At 30.9% G+C, this 21271-nt stretch overlaps 1 protein-coding gene across 1 annotated transcript; it reads right to left on the bottom strand.

The window, feature by feature from the left end:
- Positions 1 to 769: 769 nt before the first annotated feature.
- On the bottom strand, positions 770 to 17480 carry LOC126836267 (fatty acid synthase). Its single transcript, XM_050569517.1, has 24 exons — positions 17138 to 17480; positions 16820 to 16972; positions 15121 to 15294; positions 13851 to 14290; positions 13349 to 13777; positions 13095 to 13232; positions 12805 to 13035; positions 12016 to 12737; positions 11398 to 11659; positions 10955 to 11315; positions 8267 to 8446; positions 7006 to 7157; positions 6760 to 6927; positions 6404 to 6688; positions 6105 to 6307; positions 4121 to 4661; positions 3877 to 4056; positions 3618 to 3816; positions 3198 to 3527; positions 2739 to 2986; positions 1669 to 2655; positions 1339 to 1599; positions 1033 to 1278; positions 770 to 961 (listed from the first exon to the last, which is right to left on the bottom strand). Exons 1-24 carry the CDS (start codon positions 17352 to 17354, stop codon positions 863 to 865), a joined length of 7206 nt encoding a protein of 2401 aa, XP_050425474.1. The 5' UTR covers positions 17355 to 17480; the 3' UTR covers positions 770 to 862.
- Between the last annotated feature and the right edge of the window lie 3791 nt (positions 17481 to 21271).

Here is a 21271-nt window from a genome sequence, read left to right as displayed (position 1 = left end):
CAAGTTATTCGTGTTATTTACATCTACCTTGTGATCAAAGTCACGCGACTCGCACGTATAAATACAACAATCGCGACTACCATCTTTTCCCTGCATCACCACAGTGTTTATTAACATACCTACTTATATGAACAACAGGCTAAAATAGCTGGCACTGAAAGTTCATGGATTAGAATGACTTAACTGAATGGTCCAAAAAGTAGCTAGATGTACTACAAATATAAACTACATTTTAAAGAATTGAAATTACATTTTTTTTTTGTATATTTTTTCAAATATTTAGGCTTTTTTTTATTTTTTGTACATTTATTATTTTCGATACTAACAGCATATTTTGTATTTAAAATTTATTTTTATCTAAATATACCAATAAAATAGTAAAACTATAGATTTTTTTTTTTGGAAAATTAGAGAATTGTGCGGTGTACCATAAATAAATATTATCAGACGAAAAAAAATTGTTTAGTATAGGCCATTTTCAGCTCATAAATGCATGGATATTTTGGTTATATTTAGAACATAACTTTTAGGCTCTATTATCCTAAATAATGAAATTCTACCCTGTCCTATTAATAACTGTTATATGTTTTTAGGACAATGAAAATAAAGCTAAATGACATTTAATAGACAATATTACATCCAATTAAATTTCTTTTGTAGACTGTAGTCCTATACAGTTAAATAAGATTAAACTAACCAATTAGCTACCTACATTCTTCGCGACTACAATTGTGAATTTTTCATACTTTTACCAACTTCTTATGCGTGATAATATAATTAGAAATACTTCATGTATTTTATTTAAAATAAATAACTCATTCAACTAAAACACACAAACAGTGGATATTTACAACATTTTAGATCATGACGATTTCATAATAAGTTCAGCAACTTTTTTGTTTTCTAACATTGTGTAGTGATTTCCTTCGACAAAGTGGACAATGACTGGTGTTTCAAAATACTGTAGGATAAAAATAAATTTGTTATGCATTTAAATAGTTTCTAAATTATTAGTAGTTTAACAGTTATTACCTTTGAGAGTCCATAGTCTTCAGTTATTGGAAGACTGAATTCGTCTGGACGTATCAATAGAGCAGGTGTCTTTAAATTACCATTCGGGTTTTCTTTATAAGAGATAATTGCTTGTATTTTGTAGTAGACGCTTGTCAGTAATATTTTTTGGTATTCTTGGCTATAATATGAGTCTTCGGGAGATTTACTTATCAAGAAATTCAAGCGTTCTTCCCATGTATTGAGACTGTAAAGCTCAGCTTCATACTAAAACAAATAACCATTAGAAAAAAATATATCATTCACCTTAAGACTAATAAAACGTACTTTTGACTTGTCTGTTGGCCAAACTAAATCGAGGAATCTCATTATTAGTTTTACTTGTGTTTCGTGCTCTTGTGATCTTTCACCTCTAAGCGAAAACTCAGTGGTAATTTTCAAAAACATAGGACCACTATCAATCAACCATAATTTTCCTTTGCGATTATTTTTTTCCAATAGCTTAACTAGTTCAAGTGCAATGAGTCCACCAAATGAATATCCAAGAATTAAGAATTCTTGATTGATGGGTAGTCGCTCTTCGAGTACCTACAATAATAGTTAATATATTTTTATGAATAGTATTAGTACAAATATAAGCATAACAGATATACGTACTAAATAATGGGCGGCTGCCATGTCTTCGATAGTTCGTGCTTCACTCTTTATATCGTATTGTAAACATAATATTTGCATGTCTAAGTTCTTTGCTAGAGGTTCCATAATTGACGAAATACCCTCAAGACCCGGTATAACGAATAAAGTGCGTTGGCTACTGGTAGGTTGTTCTATGGTGGAGCCATCATCGCATAAAGATGGTATACGCATAATAGAATTGTAAGCAGTCGCTTCATCTCCAACTACACGAATCAAGTAATTCAAGCCCACATCAGGTAAGTTGGTAATTGATTTTATATCTTCAGTTTTCTTTTCGTTTTTGTCGTCTGATGATTCAATTTCTTGTAACTTAGCGAATGTCAGACTCCTGATGTCCTGAGGAGTTAAAAAGACTTCAAACTGTCTTTCCAAAGTTTGTTTTATTTCCACAGCCATCATCGAGTCCATACCCAGTTCAGCTAAGGTCGAATGTAAACTAATAGTCTTCAAATCTCTAAGACCAAGTATATTGATTACGGTATCGACTATCGTGCCCGCATTACTACCGGTTGCTCGTTTTTCTGCGACCACCATGCTTGAAACTATAGGATATGTTTTCTGGTTTATTAAATCATCTAAGATTTCTAAACAATTCCCAATTTTTTGCTGTAAAGTGCCGCCAATGACTACTTCTTGATCGTGGTCTTCTGCCATGTCAGCTACTAAACCTACATCACCCACTGCACCCCATTCTACAGCCAATGCCGGTAAGCCATCCGAATGTCGTAGTTCGCATATTCTTTCCATAACAGAGTTGGACATACCATAATTTGTCTGGCCAGCATTTCCACGACCACAACTGACACTTGAGAAAATTACAAAATGCTTGAGTTGTGGACACATAGTCCTAGAATATTTATCGAGGTATACTGTTGCAATAGATTTAGGCCCGGCTGAAGCTACGAAGTTTTCTTCTGTTTGGTTTTCAAACAAAGCATCTTTTAAAACCTAACATATATACAACACATATTTTTAAAGTACCTGTATTATCAAATAGATATTAAAACGTTGTCATTATATTATTTACTTACCACGGCAAGGTTAAATATTCCAGCAACGGGTCCCATTTTATTGGCTTGTGCCAGTAATTCTTTTACACCTTCCTCGGTTGTAATGTCTGCAGTTGATATGACAACATTAGTGCCATAAGATTCCCATACACGTTTTCTCATAGCTTGGTATCCGTTTCTTATACCGGACCTTGTAGTTAGAACAATATTTCGAGCGTTTCTCAAAACCAACCAATCGGCCAGTTCAAGACCAAATCCTCCAAGACCACCTATATTCGGTATGAACTTTTTAAACGAAATAATGAAAATATAAAATTTGTTGTTTTTTCATAATGGTCGTCTAACTATTTGTTTTGTTCTATATAAAAAAATATCTAGATATTTGTATGAACACATTACGATGCATCCTAACATCTATGAATACGTACCTATGTAGTTTTAGTTTCTACTTTTAGTTTACTAGTAATTGTAAATAATTACCACAAATTATACAAGATGAATTTTCGTCAAACATCACTCGTGGATATGCTAATTTTAAATATGGTTTTGGTTTAACAGCAATTCCTTTTTCTTCTTCAGGTCGAACTTTTATAAGTACTTTGCCAATGTGTTTACCAGCAGCCATATATCTAAATGCTTGTTCTATTTGATCTGATTCAAAAACAGTTCGCACTAAAGGCTTGATAGCACCCTGATCGATAAGTGTTTGAACTCCATCCTTTAGCAAATTTTTCCATTCCTTTGGACTATCGAATAAAGAGTCCAACATAACGCCGTGGAAACTGATTTCTTTTAAAAACACTTCCATACCTATGGTAAATGGTTATATGTTTTCATTACGTCATGTATAATTTTGTTAAAATGTGTTGTACATATATTTTTTTTTAAAAGTAGACTTACCCAACATACTGTTGTTGGCCAAATCAAACTTTCCGATTTCTAAGAAACGTCCACCAGTAGCTAAACATCTCACGGAGGCAAGAAGTTTTTCTTCTGCTAGTGAGTTTAATACTATATCTACGCCTCTACCATTTGTTTCCATCATAATCATTTGCTCGAAAGAAGTATCTCTGGAATTGCCAATATGACTTTCTGGTATCTAGAAATTAGTTTTTGTTAAACATATTCGTGAAAATAATATGTTCAGTATATTATATACTTGTGGGAAATTGTTTTTAATGAATTCTCGTTTTTCCGGCGTCCCCACCGTAGTGAAAATTTCACACTCATAATGAAGTGCTAAGTATATCGCAGCTTGGCCAACTCCACCGGTACCAGCATGAATGAGAACAGAATCACCCCGTCTTATACGACCACTGAGCACCAAAGCGTAATACACCTAAAGAAGCATTACAGTTTAGAAGTTAATGTTGGTCAAACATTGAAAGAGTTCTATTTCTTACAGTTCCATAGACAACTGGAACAGTTGCCGCTTCTTCTAATGTCCAATCATCGGGTATTTTCCAACTTATATATGGATCATTACATATTAATGTAGATAAAGCTCGACATTGTATCATTCCCATATTTCTTTCTCCGCGTTCAGTCCATCCAGCATATTCAAAACCTATTACACTTTCTTGATTGATTCGACCTTTAGCCACCACCTCAGGAGCAAGCTTTGCAGTAGCTAACATAATGTCACGGAAATTCAAGGCAGCATAACATACATGTATAATTTGGGTATTATCTGACAGTTTCCTTGAATAAGGTTTTAATGGTCCAGACAGCCATTTCAACGATGAAAGATCTCCTCGTACCAATGAATTTATATATGCATGTTCGCATTCGACCAAGGATGGTGGTTCGAGAACCAAATGTCTATACGAGCCCCAAGCATTGTTTTTAAACACATTTAATGCTAAATCTTTTTTCAGTTGTTCCTGGTAAAATTGATTATCTAGAGAGAAAGCTGGTGCATTCGAATCCATTATGAATACACATCTAAACAATTACAATAAAAAATGGTTCATTTATTAATTAATTATATAATTGTAAAAAAACAACTAATTTATATTCTTGCTTTTAAATTTCTTCGCTTCAATAAAAAAAAATATTCAAAATCTTTAGCGATCGTTTAAATTTAGGAATTAGTACTTATCATAAAGTTCTATATAATAGAATGTAAGGGTTTATGAGAGTAGATTTAAAATGTACTGAAATATCTCATTTTTCTAAAAAAACTTAAGCAGCACTTGCGATTATACAGGGTGTAATGTAAAGTTCTACCGAGCATTAAATGAGACATTAAGGATGCTCTATGGGTACAATAAATGGTATTCATTTTTTTTTTAAATTTAAAAATTATTTAAAATATAACTCGTATCTCATTAAAAAATTGTCTTACGAAAAAAAAAATTTCATATTTGAAATCGGGAGAAAAAATCTTGTTGAATTGATATGTAACATGATTTTTTGGTGTCTAGCCACACATACGTCCACAGGGTGGCCACCGAGTGGCCGGCATGTGACTAAAACCAACATATGGCATGCGACACATCATTTAATATAAAATAATTCTAAGGATACCACTGAATTGAGAATAAAATTCTACCCAAAATGATGGGTCATCTGTCATATGTTGGTTTTGGTCACATGCCGGCCACTCATTGGCCACTTGATGGACGCAAGGTGGCCAGATACCAAAAAATCATGTTACTTATCAATTCAACAATATTTTTTCTCTCAATTTCAAATCTGAAATAATTTTTTTTGTAAGACAATTTTTAAATGAGATACGAGTTCTATTTTAAATAATTTTAAAATTAAAAAAAAAATTAATACTATTTATTGTACCCATAGAGCATCCTGAATGTCTCATTTGAAGCTCGGTAGAACTTTACATTACACCCTCTATATTATAAAATAATTAAATATTTAAATAAATTCTTGACCACAAAGATAATTCTCTATGAGTATACGTATTTCGACAGCAATGTTACCATCATCAATGCATATAACAGACTGAGTCAGTCAATAATAACATTGCTGCCGAACTACGCATATGTTATAGAACATTATTTTTGTGGTTAAGGATTTATTTAAATATTTTATTTTTATTTGTTGTTAGCGCTGAAGATGGCCAAATAGTCTCCAAAATACGCGTATTCATGTACATTTTTTTTTGGATTGAGTTTTTGATAATATTAATTTCAGTAAATTGGATAAATATAATGTACAATCAAAAAATCGAATATGAAGCCTTTTTGTTAACTCGAACCCGACCAGTTAGTATAAATGGTGTAAGTAGAGATTAAGGTTTTTTCAAGCTATTATGTACAGGATACAGTATTGGTCCTTTACCCTATATTAATGATTTCTATTAAGGTTCGAATGCACTAATATTTTTTTGGCTAACACTATTGTTCTAATTGATGTTTCGCGTACCTAGTTCTATTGCCTTCTGGTTCCTTTCTGATACAATTGAAGAGACCAATTATTCCGTTAGATGTATCATTTTCTGCTAAAAGTATGACTTTCTGTTTGGCTGTAGCTTCGTCGCTTTTCAAAGCATTTTGCAAAGTAGGCAACCATGAAAATTCGGTGCTTGAAATTTTTATGACGAGTGGAGCACCGTTCTCTTCAACTGGCTAAAAGTAATTTTAATTATATATTTGTGTTCATTAAACATAAGTTTTTTTATACCATAATTTTAACATAAACATGAATATAGCATTTTGTCTTACTTTCTTAACGAGGAAAAGTCTTTCGCTTTCTAAAGTAGCATCGAAACATACATCAACAAGATTTGCTGGTGGAACTACATTTTGCTTTTCGCGGGATAGCAAGAATCCCCCAGGTTTAAGTGTATTGAAAACTTGTTCTAACAAAACGATGTCCTCCAGAACTCCAGTCCCGACCGAAAAAAGAACTGATTGGTCCCCTGGTAATTTTTTATCTTCGACCGTTATATTAGATGGAATGTCTTTCAGTTGAGGATGATTTCCATCAGACAATACAGTTACTTCAGGCTGTCCATAAAACAGAAAACAGTTTTTAAAAAAAAATGTACGTTAACTGGTCGACGATGCACACGAAGTACCTGTAAAAGTGGTAAATCCGCTAAAACATTCAGAATGATGGGACTTATTATTTGGACGTCTGAATTTATAGTTTTATTCAAAATTTCTACCGTTTTTATATTGATACCCATTACGTTTTCAATAACCAAGTGCAAAGAAATACGAACAATATCATCTAATGAATATTTCTAGAATATAAAAATAATTAAGATATTACACAAAATCAAACAATAATAATTACTATAATATATTTAGTTTATATTTACCAATTGAGATATATTTGGCACAAATACATATTTTTCTAAAACAGGATCAGCAAGTGGCTTCCGCTTAGAAATTGCATTTGCATGAAGCCCTCTAATTTCCACACCTCCAGATTGTATAAGATCTATTTCCGGATACACGTACACAGGAATTTCTAATAAAATTTGTAAAAACTATTAATTTTCAACAGGTTAGCCAATTTACTAAATTACTATACAGTTTACTTAAAAAAAATTCAAGGTGATCCATTAAACGAAAGCCATTGTTATACCAACATTTTAAATAAAAAAATAATCTGTGATGTTGACTAGTCGATAATCAGTTTTGAATAATTAATTTTGAATTTATTAACGATTAAAAGTGTAGATAGGGGCAAATGAGCTGCGAAATAGAATTTGTATTTATGTTTACTCCACTGCACTTCCTCTATGTCTAATTTTAAAAACACTAATAGATTATTTTTGTTTAGTAGAATATATATATATAATAATTATTATGTAAATAATTTAATTAAAAAATAGTAAAATAAAATAAAAAATTTTAATTATATTCCGAGAAAATAAATGACTATACGCAAAATTTTAAATAGGTATATAAAAACATTTTTATATAAAAATAGATATATTGCCTAATTTTTTATAAATCTCAAATCGATTAAAACTAATTTCTTGTGTATTGCAATTGTATCTATAAGCATTGATTATAAATATAATAAATATAATTTATAATCAATGCTATAAGATACACAGGTATAGGTTATCTAAAACTGATTTAGAGATTAAAAATCTTAGAACACTAGGTACCCATTTTGGATGTTTGTTAAAGTTCACCTTAAATAATACAATTTGAAGATACAAAGCACAATAAACTTAGCGATCTTTTAAGTTATAGTTATAAAAAGCGTGCACTGTGCACATAGTTGGGCATTTTTTATTTAAATAACGAGTAATAACTAATTTATTTGAATAATCTCTTTATACGATACTATTTTAAGATGACTTATCCAAATAATTGTTTTATTTAAACATTTTTATAAGAATAATCGCAATAAAGTTTTTAAATTATGTCAAAAATAAAATAATTAACCTAAGAAAAATAAAATATTTAAAAAAACTCGGAATAAATCATTTAATCAAAGTTCTTTTTTATTTGAATAATTATTATATAAAACTATTCGACGGGTATTCGAATAAAAAATGATTTAAATAATGCCCAACTCTGACTGTGCATTATTATTTATACTTATGTGTTATAAAATATTACCAGTATTTTCAGTTGGAAGAGTTGACAAAACCGAAGCGTGCTTTTTCACATCAATTGTAAGTTTTTGTAAAGAGGTTGGAACAAAAAGTCCTCTAGTATCTTCTCTTAGAATTTGAATTTGTAACATATTGTCCATAAATGCAACCCAATTATTAAACCATCCAATACTTCCAACAGTAGCTGAAAATGTTTAGTATTAAAAACATATATAAAAAAAAGTCAGTATAAAAGTGTCGGGGCATAGTGGTAACGGAGTATATGGTGGCCGAGGAGATATTTATATGAATTATTTCAACTGAAAGTGATAAAATCAATTTTAAAAAATTACTTCGTTGTGAACCTATAATTATTGTAGAAATACAAATCCCCTGTTGGTCCAGGGTTAGAATATGTCCACAGTAACAGGAAAGTTTGGACTTGGAATAAGAAAGCAAAGCGGTGATAGAATTATAGAATTCTGTAAGGAAAGGGATATGATAATCACCAACACAATGTTCTCACTGTGATTGATTGAAGAACTAATACTGTTTAAGGTTTTTGTACAAAGAAATAAAACACAACATATTATTAACTAACAAATACAATAATGATTATTACAAGCTAAAAAGAAAACATACATAGCAAAACTAGCTAATAAAGATAGTAACAACATTATGATAACACTCGTAGCCAAAACGCAGAAAATATACTTGGACTATGCCTGAAGGAGGTAATAGGTATCAGTTGAACTGTATACTAGTTAAAAAATAACATAGAAATCAAGCAAAGTAAAAGTTATCCGGTAGCAGATGTAGATTCAGAACATACTCTTGTAATCATAAAAACAAGATAATGCCTATAAGAAATCAAGAGACATAGAAAAAATTAAGCAGGAAGAAACAAAATGAAAATTTTACTAAGAGGTAAATGGAATAATTATGAGAAAAACAAACAAAAAACAGGGAAATGACGAGGATACATTGGAAATGCTTAAAGAAACAATCACAAAAACGGCTGACTTAATTTAGGAAAACATAAAAACAATCCGATAAAGCCATGGATTAGCACCAAACTAGTAAAACTCAAAGAAACAGGAAGAAATTATAAAAATAGAAAAACAGAAGAGAGTACAAAAAATACAGAAACATGGTGAACAGAGAAGCTAAGAGAGCAAAAAAGGAATGGGTAGAAAATCGCAAAAGGCTGAAGTGTTAAAGCTTGTAAAATTATAAAACTATTTTTTGGTACAAACAAAAGTGGAGTAAAAATTCTCAGAGGAAAATACGAAAAAATAGTTTTGGAAGAAAAAGAAAACTTGATAGTCTGAAAGAATACATTGAAGAGTTGTATAAAATAGAAAGCATGGATAAAAGGCATAGAACCCCCCAGAAGTGAGAATGAAAATCATGACTCTATCGGACCTACCATCCGATGACGAGGGAATCCGATGATCGTGATGACGAGGGAAGAAACTGAATCAACAGCTAAAACATAATAAAGCCCCTTGAATTGATAATCTGAATGGCAAACTGTTGATGACCTTAGAAGGAATTGGAAAAGAAAGTACTGTGTAGTATAATAACAAATGCCTATGAAACAGGTCCTGAAGACTTCGAAAAATGCGTAATAATACCTATACCATAGAAGAAAAATAAGGAAAAATGCGAAGAGTATAGAATAATAAACCTAATATCACATTCGTCGAAGATTCTAACAAAAAAAGTACATAAACAGATAGAAAAGAAAATAGAAGAAAATTTAACAGGATATCAGTTTGGGTTTAGAAAGAATAAAAGAACAAAGGAAGCAATAATGTGTCTTAGACTAATCATAGAAAAAATTATAGCAGACAGTAAAGAGAACCTAGAAGGAATGCTTCAAACAATTAATAATACACCTAAACAAGAATATAATATGAATATTAATAAGGCTAAGACAAAAATACTAGTTTATAGCAGCCAGCAAGTAAATACGAACATAAGTATGGACAGTATAAAATTAGGAAGCAAAGTCACAAGTTTCGGGAAAAGTGCCACAGACATGAATTGTAGAATAGTACAAGCCAAGCAGGTATTTTTCAAAAAAACTACTAACCACAAATGCAATAAATATAAACATTAGAAAAGCATTAATAAAAACATTTGTGTAGAGCTCAGTTTTTTTGGAGGGTTTTCCTTTAATAAAAAAAGTTAAAATACAGATTTTTGAGAAAATTGTATATTTTATACCTCCACACTAGATCTACCTTCAGTAAATTTGTACATCTAAGTCTTGAAACTTTGCTCGAAAAAGAGAAATAAATAAAAAGTTTCCGCCACTTCTAGAGGAAAGAATTTATGATATTTTGTTTAGTTTGTTAACGTTTATCTATTGTACTTTAAGTGAAGAATATTCTATAGAAATTTAGACCTAATTCGACTATGTTCAAAATATTTGTAGCGTGCTGTAGTTTAATAATTCGTACATTTTTTTAGTGTTATTCTCGATTTTGAAGGAAGAAGGGTGTACTTCTCTCTTCTGACTACCAAAGTATCAATCGCATACGATTACGGACCGATAGAGATTTGCTATTCGGGTAAATCAATCCACAGGACTAACACACAATAAAAAAACATTATTGTAAAACTTAAACCTTCCCAGCTACCGCATCGAAAGTAAAACACTTCATTTCAGAGATCTAAAATAGTGTATTAAAAATATAAACCTTACCATCTAGATTTACTCGATTTAAACTTCTAAACAACCCGTGGTAGTTGTACCCTCTGAGTCTCAACTCTTTGTAAATGTCTTTTTTGTTGAGATCTGTTTCATTGATGACGTTTGGATGAGGTGGCATGTCGATCATTTTTTTATTGACATCGTTTGGAATATATAAACGACCAGTAACAACAGGTGCTCCACTCTCGACCACTTCAAATGTTCCACTACCTTTTTGGACCATTACGACGAATTCCACGACACCGTCTTTAGGAATATTTGTTGCTCTTTGGAAACGAACGTTCTCAAAACATATTGGTACTTCAGAATAAAGCTCTCCACGCATCAGAGCAAGTGTTTCCCAAGCTAAAACCTTTTTGTTTACAAAATTAAAATGTTAAAGAAGCTTAGAGAAAACAATTTTAAATCGTTGTTTTTATAGTATTCAATCATACTAGGTAGCCGGTAGCGGGGAATAAATTTCTGCCGTCAATGACGTGACCACCTATATATTCGTTTTCATCATCCTTCAAAGATATTGAAATGTTACGCTCGCCTGATTTTATTTTGTCTTGCACACGGTACATAGTGACAAACCAGTCTTCCGAATGTTCCCATCGCACTAGAGGCGCAATCATTGGTGTGCCTCGACTTACCGGAAATTCGATTTCCGGATAAAGTTTGCTCAATTTCGGATTAAGACCCAATTCAAACAGTCTGTACAGAGCAAGAATATTTAGGGTCGAATATTTGTTTTTACTTACGTTATATAAATGTATAATATAATTTGACAGATTAAACGTACAAATAAACAATTACAATTTTATTTTAAATATCATAATAGTCAGACACAATATATTTATTGGCGCAACTAAAGACAAGGAAGCTAGGGGAATTCTTTCAAATTTTTTCAGGCTCTCGAAAAATGTGGGTAAAGCAAATCAGACATATCTCCCAAGAAACGGTTTTAATTTTTACCGAAATTCTGGGAGAGCTTTGAGAGTTTTTAAACAGTGTAAACAGCTTTACCCAGCCCTTTATTAGTTGCGCCAAAGCATTTATTATGATCTTACTTTCCAAATGCTGTTAGCATATAATCGAGTCCATCATCACGGTTTTTGTTCATCAACTCGATGTTTGAAATGTTCTTCTCCGACGATTTTAGAATATTTTGTAAAATTCCATGAGGACCTACCTCAATCACTGTTGCATTTTTCGGTAAACGTTCTAGTGCTTCGCCAAACAAGACGTTATTTAACAAATTGTTTACAGCATATTCTGCTGAAAAGTGTTTCGCAACATCGGTATTCCATTTGTCTTCAGGTATTGAAGTGCTTATCCATTTTTCTGAACGCTTTTTGGGATTGGACACAATTTTTTTAAGGTATTCAAATATTTTTGGTGCTGCTTTTTCGAATGCTTTCGAATGATAAGGTGTACTATTCGTACTGATAATTTGAGTGAAAATGTTTTTCGACTTCAACTGAGAAATAAATTGGTCTACTTGTTCTTTTGCTCCTATTATAGTACAGCTGTTTACCGAGTTTTGCCAAACAACTTCGATGTTTACAGGAAGAGCGTTTTGTATTTCTTGATAACCTATGCCAACAAACGCCAATTCGCCCGAAGGTAGTTTTGATTCTATTATAGCAATTCCCGTGTAATACGCAAGTTTGATTGTCTCCTCAGTCGTAAGACACCCGTCGGCATATGCACAAACATATTCGCCCAGCGAATGACCAATTAAGAAGTCTGGAGTAATTTCAGCATAAGATAATACATCAAATAACGCAATCTAAAAACACAAGCGAAGTATTATAAATAAATACTTTATTTCACATTTTTTAAATATGTATATTTACTTGCATAGCTGCAATTCCCACAATTAAGTTCACGGGATTGTTGAACGTTCCGAGATCCAAGTCAGTTATAACTTTTATCAAATCGACTCCTAACGGTTTGAGAATATTGTGGCATTTATTAATTGATGCACTGAAAGCCGGTAACTTCATTAATGACTTTCCCATTCCTGGCCATTGAGCGCCAATGCCCGAAAATACAAAGCATACAGGTTGTGTTTCGCCGGAATAATACTAAAAAACAAGCATTGGGTTTTTACAACCGAATTCAATGAATCAATTAATATTTATACCTGTATATCAATTGGCCTATTTATTTTTAAATTTTTTGATAGAATAGTATATCCTCTGTAAATATGTCCAGGAATCTCGTCAGCTTGAATATCGTGGAACAAACGCACATATTCTCTATCTAGCGGTCTTGATATTAACTTTAAACATATTAATCATAAATTAGATATTTTCTATTTTTTATCAATTGAACATCATTGCATAATATTAGTGTATACTTAATTTCGATTGTATATTGTTTGGTATAAATACTTACGTCATTTAGCATAACTGACACAGCTTCTTCTGTTCTGCCAGATGCCACTACTAATCTAGGTAAATCATCATCAGGAAGGCCATTGTTTATTTTATTCTTCTTGTTCCAGTCGAGTAATACGTGACAATTAGCGCCGCCAAAACCAAAGGAATTTATTCCAACCATACCACCATTCCAAGGTGTTTTGTCAGCGACTACGCTAATACGGCCGTTGAAGAAAGAGCTGATATCTTCCCTAGGCGTGTTAAAATTTATGTTGGGAGGTATATAACCAGTCTCCATGGCTATTATAACTTTCGCCACAGAACACAGTCCTGACGCTGGCTCTGAATGTCCAATATTGGATTTCACAGAACCTATTAATAAAGGCTCTTTGCGACCAGGGCAGAATACGTTTTCAAGAGCTTTTACCTCTTCAGGATCGCCGACCTATTGAAGTAAATCACTAATATGATTAATAATATCCTTGATAAACAATTATGAAGTTAAATGAAATAATTACTTTTGTTCCAGTTCCGTGGGCTTCGATCCAAGCCAGAGTATTGGGTTTTATTTCACATTCTTCGTAAAATTCTTCTAATAATCTCTGTTGTAACGGCCCCGAAGGGTACGTGATTCCTTGTTCCTTGTAACCGTCGCAATTGGTTTTGGCGTGAATGAGCCTGGCATATATTCGTTTGGCACATTTCGATTTTTGTAAGTATACAACGCAAACCGCTTCCGATCTAACGTATCCATTAGCTGCTTCGTCGAACGATTTACACCGTCCGTCCATGGATAGTACACCCAAACGTGCAAATTGAAGAGATACGTACGGATGAAGACACAGGTTACAGCCACCGACCAATGCAGCATCGCAATGGCCATCGCGAATTGCTTTGTAAGCGTGCTCCAATGCATATAAACTCGAAGAACAGGCAGAGTCCACAGTGTAACTAGGACCTTGATAAAAATTGAATACATTACTATTTTTAAAAGAGAATTTAATAGATTTTTTATTCAGTATTGTTTTTAAATACTTTCTTTTTTTTTCTACTCTAATAATAATTTCTAATGCTTAAACTAGAGCATCTATCGTTTTTTGTCAATCTGCATTTTGAAAGTCCAACACCTAATTAGTATTCACTAGGAGTTGAGGAAAGCAAGGAATATTTTCTTAAACAATTTTTTTTTATTAAACCGCCTATTTTAATAAAAGCTTCTGCTATAGACTTGATCATACAATGTCCCGCGCATATCGGCGACAGACAATATTGTATAACAATGAATAAACATTCATAGGTGTAACTAGGTCTCTGAACTAGAGGGGCTACAGTGCCAGCTGTTGTTTTCAAAATACTTTCGCACTCCCCCCCCCCTACCTCATGTAGGCAAGTATCAGAATATTTTATAAATAATATTTATATCTAAAATTTTAAAAAATTAATAAAATAAGTAAATTACAATCTGAGCTTCGATATTTTTCACCAAATACATTTATTATAATATTTACTCTATTTTATTAGACGTCTTTCGTTTAATGCATACACAGATCTTAGAAAAATCTATCTTGTGACATTGTTGAGCGAATATAACATGTGTAGTTACGGATGCGACGCATTATGTAGCCTTTGAACTATTAGAGCGCTTTTCTAGAGACTTGGGGGTAGCTGTGCCTTTGCAAACATTAGATATGATATGGATGAGAGACAAAGCTAGTTAGGGTAATTGATAAGATTGAATCACAAAATGTGTACGACTCTACTGTTTTCCCCGTAACAACAATTTCTTACCATTCACTCCCAACCAATATGATATTCTGTTGGCGAGCATTGCACGTGCACATCCCGTGAGACCAAAACCATTCACTTGTAATCTTTCGTAAAACCATGTTTTCTCGGACTCACTAAAGCAAGCTCCGACAAACACTCCTGTCTTTGATCCTTTCAATGATTTGGGAGAATAACCTAATGTATACAAGTATAAAATATGTTTAATAAACCAAAATAAATATTATATCACGAACATTTATCTCTATCTAAGTCTTTATATGTTATTTCATTATAATATCATACGCTTAATTATTGTTACAGGACTCGGTTATTTGAATGTCTACTCAAAATGAAAATACAAAGCGATTTATAAACATAAGACCCTAAATTTCTTTAAAAATAATTGTAATTTTATAGTTGTTCTTTTTTTAAAAAACTTTAATTATTGTTATTTTACAATATTATAAAAATTACGAAGTATTTACCTTTCTTAGTATTTTACAGTGCTATTAACTTTCGAAATTTAAATAATACGTCTATATGTAATTAATTTTTTTTAAATAAGAATAATTTGCTTTAAATGGTGACTGATCGATAATCAGTTTTGATTGATTACTTTCAAAGTTATTAAAGCTTAAAATTTAGGACGGGAGTCCTTGTGCGATTGAGTAAAAATAATATACTACACTCCGATTTCGCACTTCCAACATTAATAACTTCAAATAAATTATTTAAAACTGGTTATCGATCCACCAACATTTTTTGGTAATTATTCTTAATTAAAAAAATTAATAAAATATATACGCTACTATTTATTTTTCAAAAGTTGATAGAGCTCTTGAATTTACCGAAAAACATAAAAATTTGGATGTTGTCTATTATTATAAAATAACATAATAGTTAAAGTGTCTTCAAATAGAAAAACTAAAAATTTGAAAAATTTAAAAAAACGAGTGGCTTATATAAATAGATTACCATGTATGTTACAATAGCGTTGAGTGTTATTTATAAACTATAGGTGACAGTTGGATAGATTAGTACATAGGTGAAACGGGCTACCGCCCGACACGAATTAATTAGCATGGTTGTATAGAGTGACTTAAACAACTTATTATCTCATAATTTTAGATAATTATAAAATTTCTTAATGTTTATATTTTTTGTTATAAAAGCTTTAGTTTTGATTAATTACTCCTCAAAATAAAAATAATAACCAATAACATTGTGTACCTAACTAATTTTTTTTTTTTTTTGAGTATTTTAAGAGACATTTTCTAATAAATTATCTATAATTTATTTATTGGAATTTAGTCCTGAAAGCCCAGGCACGAAAATTCTGCTAAATGTAATCGTAAAAAACAAAATTCATAAATACATTTTTTTATTATAACGCTTATTTTTAATTAAAAACAGTGTGATTACGCAGGAGGTTGGTAATTTCTTTTTCCGTCAATAAACATTTAAATACAACTTTATTAGGTATTAAATTATATGTTTTATGTTTATTCAATTTAATTTTAAGAACCTAACAACGAAAATAAAGCCTAAAGAAAAGGTAAAAAAAAAGGTTTTTATCGTCCTTGAACTGTTATACGTTCTTAATATATAATATGTGTATAGTATTATTACGGTACCAATTGTTTTCTTAGTAGATAATTGTTATAATTAAATTGTAATAAACCTCGGCGCTTGTAAATATATGTTTTTTTTATAATTATACCTGAATCCATAATTGCTTCGTACGCTTTTTCCAGGATAATACGACACATAGGGTCCATTGTGTGAGCTTGTTTATAATGAATACCGAAAAAGGCCGCATCAAATTTATTTACTTCGTTCAATTTTCCAGTACGCTGAGGAATTTCCGGGTGTCCTATACAAACAAACAACGTCGAATGTAGTGTTTAATAATTATATAATATTTATAATAACTATAATTGCATATTTATAATTATTATGTCGTCTAACGGTTTGAACAAAAATCGGTATTAATAGGCATACATATTTATATGTATATATTAATTATTGTGATCCATACCAATAGTCCATCGTCTGTCGTCGTCCGATATAAGGTCCACTTTATTGAAAAGATTTTCAGCGAAATTCGGTAGGCCGTCGGAGTTCGGGAACGATCCAGAAAATCCAGATATGACAATCTCGTCACCGGGATCGCATTGCACTAGTTTCCGACCGGCGTTCAACGCTATTTCTCTGTCGGCCTTGATCTTAAGCTCGATGGCTTGTTGTCTTGACATTTTCCCGACTAAAATATAACGTACACTAATATACTAAAATATATTGTGTGTGTGTGTGTTTAAATCTGGTTATCGTCGGTCGTCGTCGCTCGAAAGGGAAAAATACACTGTACACTGTCAAGAAGTGCGAACCTGCCGCTGCTTTTATTTTTATATAACCGTTACATATTTATTAATTGTGTAAATGAATCTACCCAGTGCACAGGATGCGCCGGTGATTTGCATATCGTACGATCGGTACAGGTCTTAAGGTCGTAGATCAGCGCATGTGTCTTAATCTAAGGGCGAATAATTTAACAGTTTATTATGTACAACATTCGGAACCACAAAATCACAATAACATTGTATTTATTGTACGTTTAAAAACTTAAAACGTGCATTTTAATGTATTTAAGTATTGAAAACACAATTACTAAAATTATTTTTAGTCAATGTATTTGATTTTGCATATAGTCACACATCCGATATGATGTGTAAATTATGTACGGAGTTATTGAATATTATTTTTTTTTTTTTTTTTGTAATATTAGGGAATTATATTATATTTATTTTTGATATATTTTAAATTTATATCGTAATCAAATACTTCATTCTGGCCGTGCAACATGTCTCTACAATAAGAAAAAAAAAATTGCGTCCATGTACCACACTGAGTTTTAGATATTGTATACTATAAATTATCAGATAAAAACGGTTAAATCTATAAATCCGTGGAATTAATGGAATAAATTATGATTGTAATGTAATTTCGTTACATATAATTTGTATACTTTAGAACTAGAAGCATATATGTATAATGTATAATAATATACTATATGATAACTAGCGTATTGCTGATATTTGTAAAATCCAAGGAGGTTAAGGAGCTGAGACCCTTCTACCCATACGTTTTTTTTAGTATTATGTAGTATTATGGTTAGATTTTTTTTATAACGGAACTCAGTGCTCAGAAAACGTTTAAGTTTTAATATAATTTGTATTTTATAAATTAATGGAAAACACGGATCCAAAACTTATCGACCAGTCAACATTTTTAGAACATTATTCTTTATCACTATTTTTGCTAACCTAACCTAACTTAGCAAAATTTGTTGTAAAACAAATTATAACGTTATTCGGTATAACATTCTCGGAGCAAATAAATTAAAAACATTATTCGGTTTAACGTTTTTGGGGTAAAAAAAATTATAACGTTATTCCTAGTTTACGTTCTTAGATATAATTTTGAACTGAACAAATAAATAACGGTTAACGAAACCCTGGTTTTTCGACATTCCTGAAAAAGTAATTTTTTTAATTGTTACAATTTTGATATACATAGGTGTGCGATATTATAATAATGCATACAACAAATAGCAATCACTGTAAAACCAAAAGACAATACAAGTACACCAACCAACTATAATTGTAAAATTAAGCATCATCTGACATCCTGTCTCAAAACTGGTATTGAACTCTATAATATAGTATAGGTGAGTTCAATAAGTACCTATAGGTACTTATTCAAAACACTTTGTAACGTAATGCAATTTTCCATGATCAAATTTAAATATTAATTAGCTAGGTACTATCAACTAATTATAATTTTGAATTTTCTATACAAGATTGCAGCTGACAATATTCTATACAATTTAAATGACTATTTATTTACTCAGCGTGGAAAATATAATAATATAATCATGTTTTTGGGCTGGATTCACAATTAAAAATACGTTCAAATAAATGCACACCTTATATTATAAAAAGTTCCTTACTTATTGTTTTTTTTCTCGAAAATTATAGTTAGGTAGGTAGTTATTATTGGAGGTACCCTACATCACGTCCCACAGTAGTTGATTTCATAATAAAACGCATTTCATTTTTTAAGTAGTTTAAATTAACAGAAAATAATTTAAGTAAAGACTTTTAGTTGTAAAGTACAAATTAATTCGTAATTTGTAGTTAATATGTTGCCTAGTTGTACTACAGTCTACATGTAATTTGCATAATGCATACTGTAAACACAAGAAATATAGTCGTATACACGTATTAAATCTTCTTAAATTAAAAGCGCCTTTATGATATGAGGTTAAAAATATAATATATAAATTTAGCATTTATAAAAAAATAAGTCTGTATCAAATATAAACTTAATTTTTTCTCATTTCCTTTTGAATTTAAAATTGAATGTACAAAAATCTACCTAACATTTGTACAAATACGACAGAGGTTATGAAATTATTATGGTCATTAGCCGTAATCAAGAGGATTATTTTTAGTTTAAATTAAAATCAATTGTAGTTAAGCATTTAAAAAAATGCAAAGTATCCACACTAAAAGCGGATACATAGGCACATATGTCATATGTCTTATGACCGAGTAAATGTCAATTTAAGTATACCAACATTTCTAATTTTCTAATTTTTTTGTTGGCCAAAAGTTTTTTTAGTAGTTTTTAATATTTGGCCTTAATCGATTTATTGGCAATATTCACTTGGTTAGTTATTTTGAGTCAATTTTCATTCATTCCATTCATTCAAGTTAACTGGTCGGAACCAAGAACACCGTAGCAGACATATACGGCCTTATATATATATATATCACATATGAAAATGTCTTCTGTGGTTGCGGACTTGTACGCAAGCTGTCGACATCAAGCCCATCTTTATCACCAATTCCATCCTTTTACAACAGCTTGCGTACGAGTCCGCAACCACAGGAGACATTTTATCTCTGATCTCTTATCTTTAATACATTAACTCTATTTTATCTTTAATCTCTTATCTCTAATCTCCTCCTTCCTTCCTCCGCAGCTGCCGAGTGTGACGTCAGAGTAACATCTAGCGTTTCGTTTCGGACACATTTTTAGAATGACCCCAGCGATAGAACATATACATGTTAAAATCTTCACATAAGATATATTTTCATTAAATTATAATCTGAAATTGGATCAACGTTCTTCAAATTTATTTTACAAGTGAAATTTTGGTGTTTATATTAATGAAAAAATATCATGAATATGATAATGAATAGTGAATACTAAATTAAAATGTCTTCCAATGGGCCACAATAGCCTTCTTTATATACACAAAATACAGAACCTTACAAATATGATGCCTTACATCTACTCTTTTACTTTTTCTACTCTTCACTGCATAGCTCTTAGTAATGAACAATTATCACTTTATTCCTTCATTTCTTCCCATAATGCCCTTTTCTCGATTTCTGAAAACTTTCTAACTAAAAACGTCGTTATTATTAATTAACTTATAATGAAATAGTTAACTTTTTTTCTTCCAAAGCATTTTCTATAAACAGTTTTTTTTAATGTAATGTTCTTGATATTATAGTTGTTATACATATAATTTAATTATGTAATGTATAAGAACGTTTAATATTTATTTGTACACATGTCTATAAAGGTAATTGTCAAAAAAACATTTCTGTAAAATAAATCTTTAAACATTATAATAAAATTATAAAATTACTTTGCATATCAATTACATTATTTTAACATTTATTTTTAAGTGTTTTTAACTATGCGATAAGGTATACAGGAACGACAGAATATATGAAAACAGATTGTTCACTCGGGCCTATAACAATAGGATTGAAAATAAAGCTCTATGATGGCCCGCCAATATCAAAGTGACCGTCTGAAGGGAATTTGTTTTTAAACGTGTTCGCGGGCTTTCGCATTTGTTAAATAATTCAGTTAAACAGAATGTTTCTCTTGTATTTACCAAACATTTTATAAGTATTAATAACCATAATTTAATAATATTATTTTTACAATTACAGTTGTTTTATATTATCTTACGCACTATATAATAGTATGACGTATCCAAGGGAAATAATTTTAATTTCAATAGTAAAATACAATTAATAAATAATAATACATTTAATAATTAAACATTTTAAAATTCCCAATAAGTACA

This window comes from Adelges cooleyi, unplaced genomic scaffold, assembly GCF_023614345.1.
Source record: "Adelges cooleyi isolate 19-005CV unplaced genomic scaffold, UGA_ACOO_1.1 ACOO_flye_CR_arks_rails_tigmint_CR_PRNA_23, whole genome shotgun sequence".
Taxonomy (NCBI): domain Eukaryota; kingdom Metazoa; phylum Arthropoda; class Insecta; order Hemiptera; family Adelgidae; genus Adelges; species Adelges cooleyi.
The sequence above is the reverse complement of the archived record's forward strand: the minus strand, read 5'-3'. Positions and strand labels throughout refer to the sequence as shown.

Bases quoted from the DNA above. Each gene is read 5' to 3' on its own strand.
- LOC126836267 (XM_050569517.1), bottom strand. From the start codon at position 17,354: ATGTCAAGACAACAAGCCATCGAGCTTAAGATCAAGGCCGACAGAGAA. The intron at 13,036-13,094 runs GTATAAATATTA...CTTGTTTTTTAG, and splicing joins ATAGGCCAATTGATATACAG to TATTATTCCGGCGAAACACA. The intron at 11,660-12,015 runs GTAAGATCATAA...TGCTCTGTACAG, and splicing joins ATGCTAACAGCATTTGGAAA to ACTGTTTGAATTGGGTCTTA.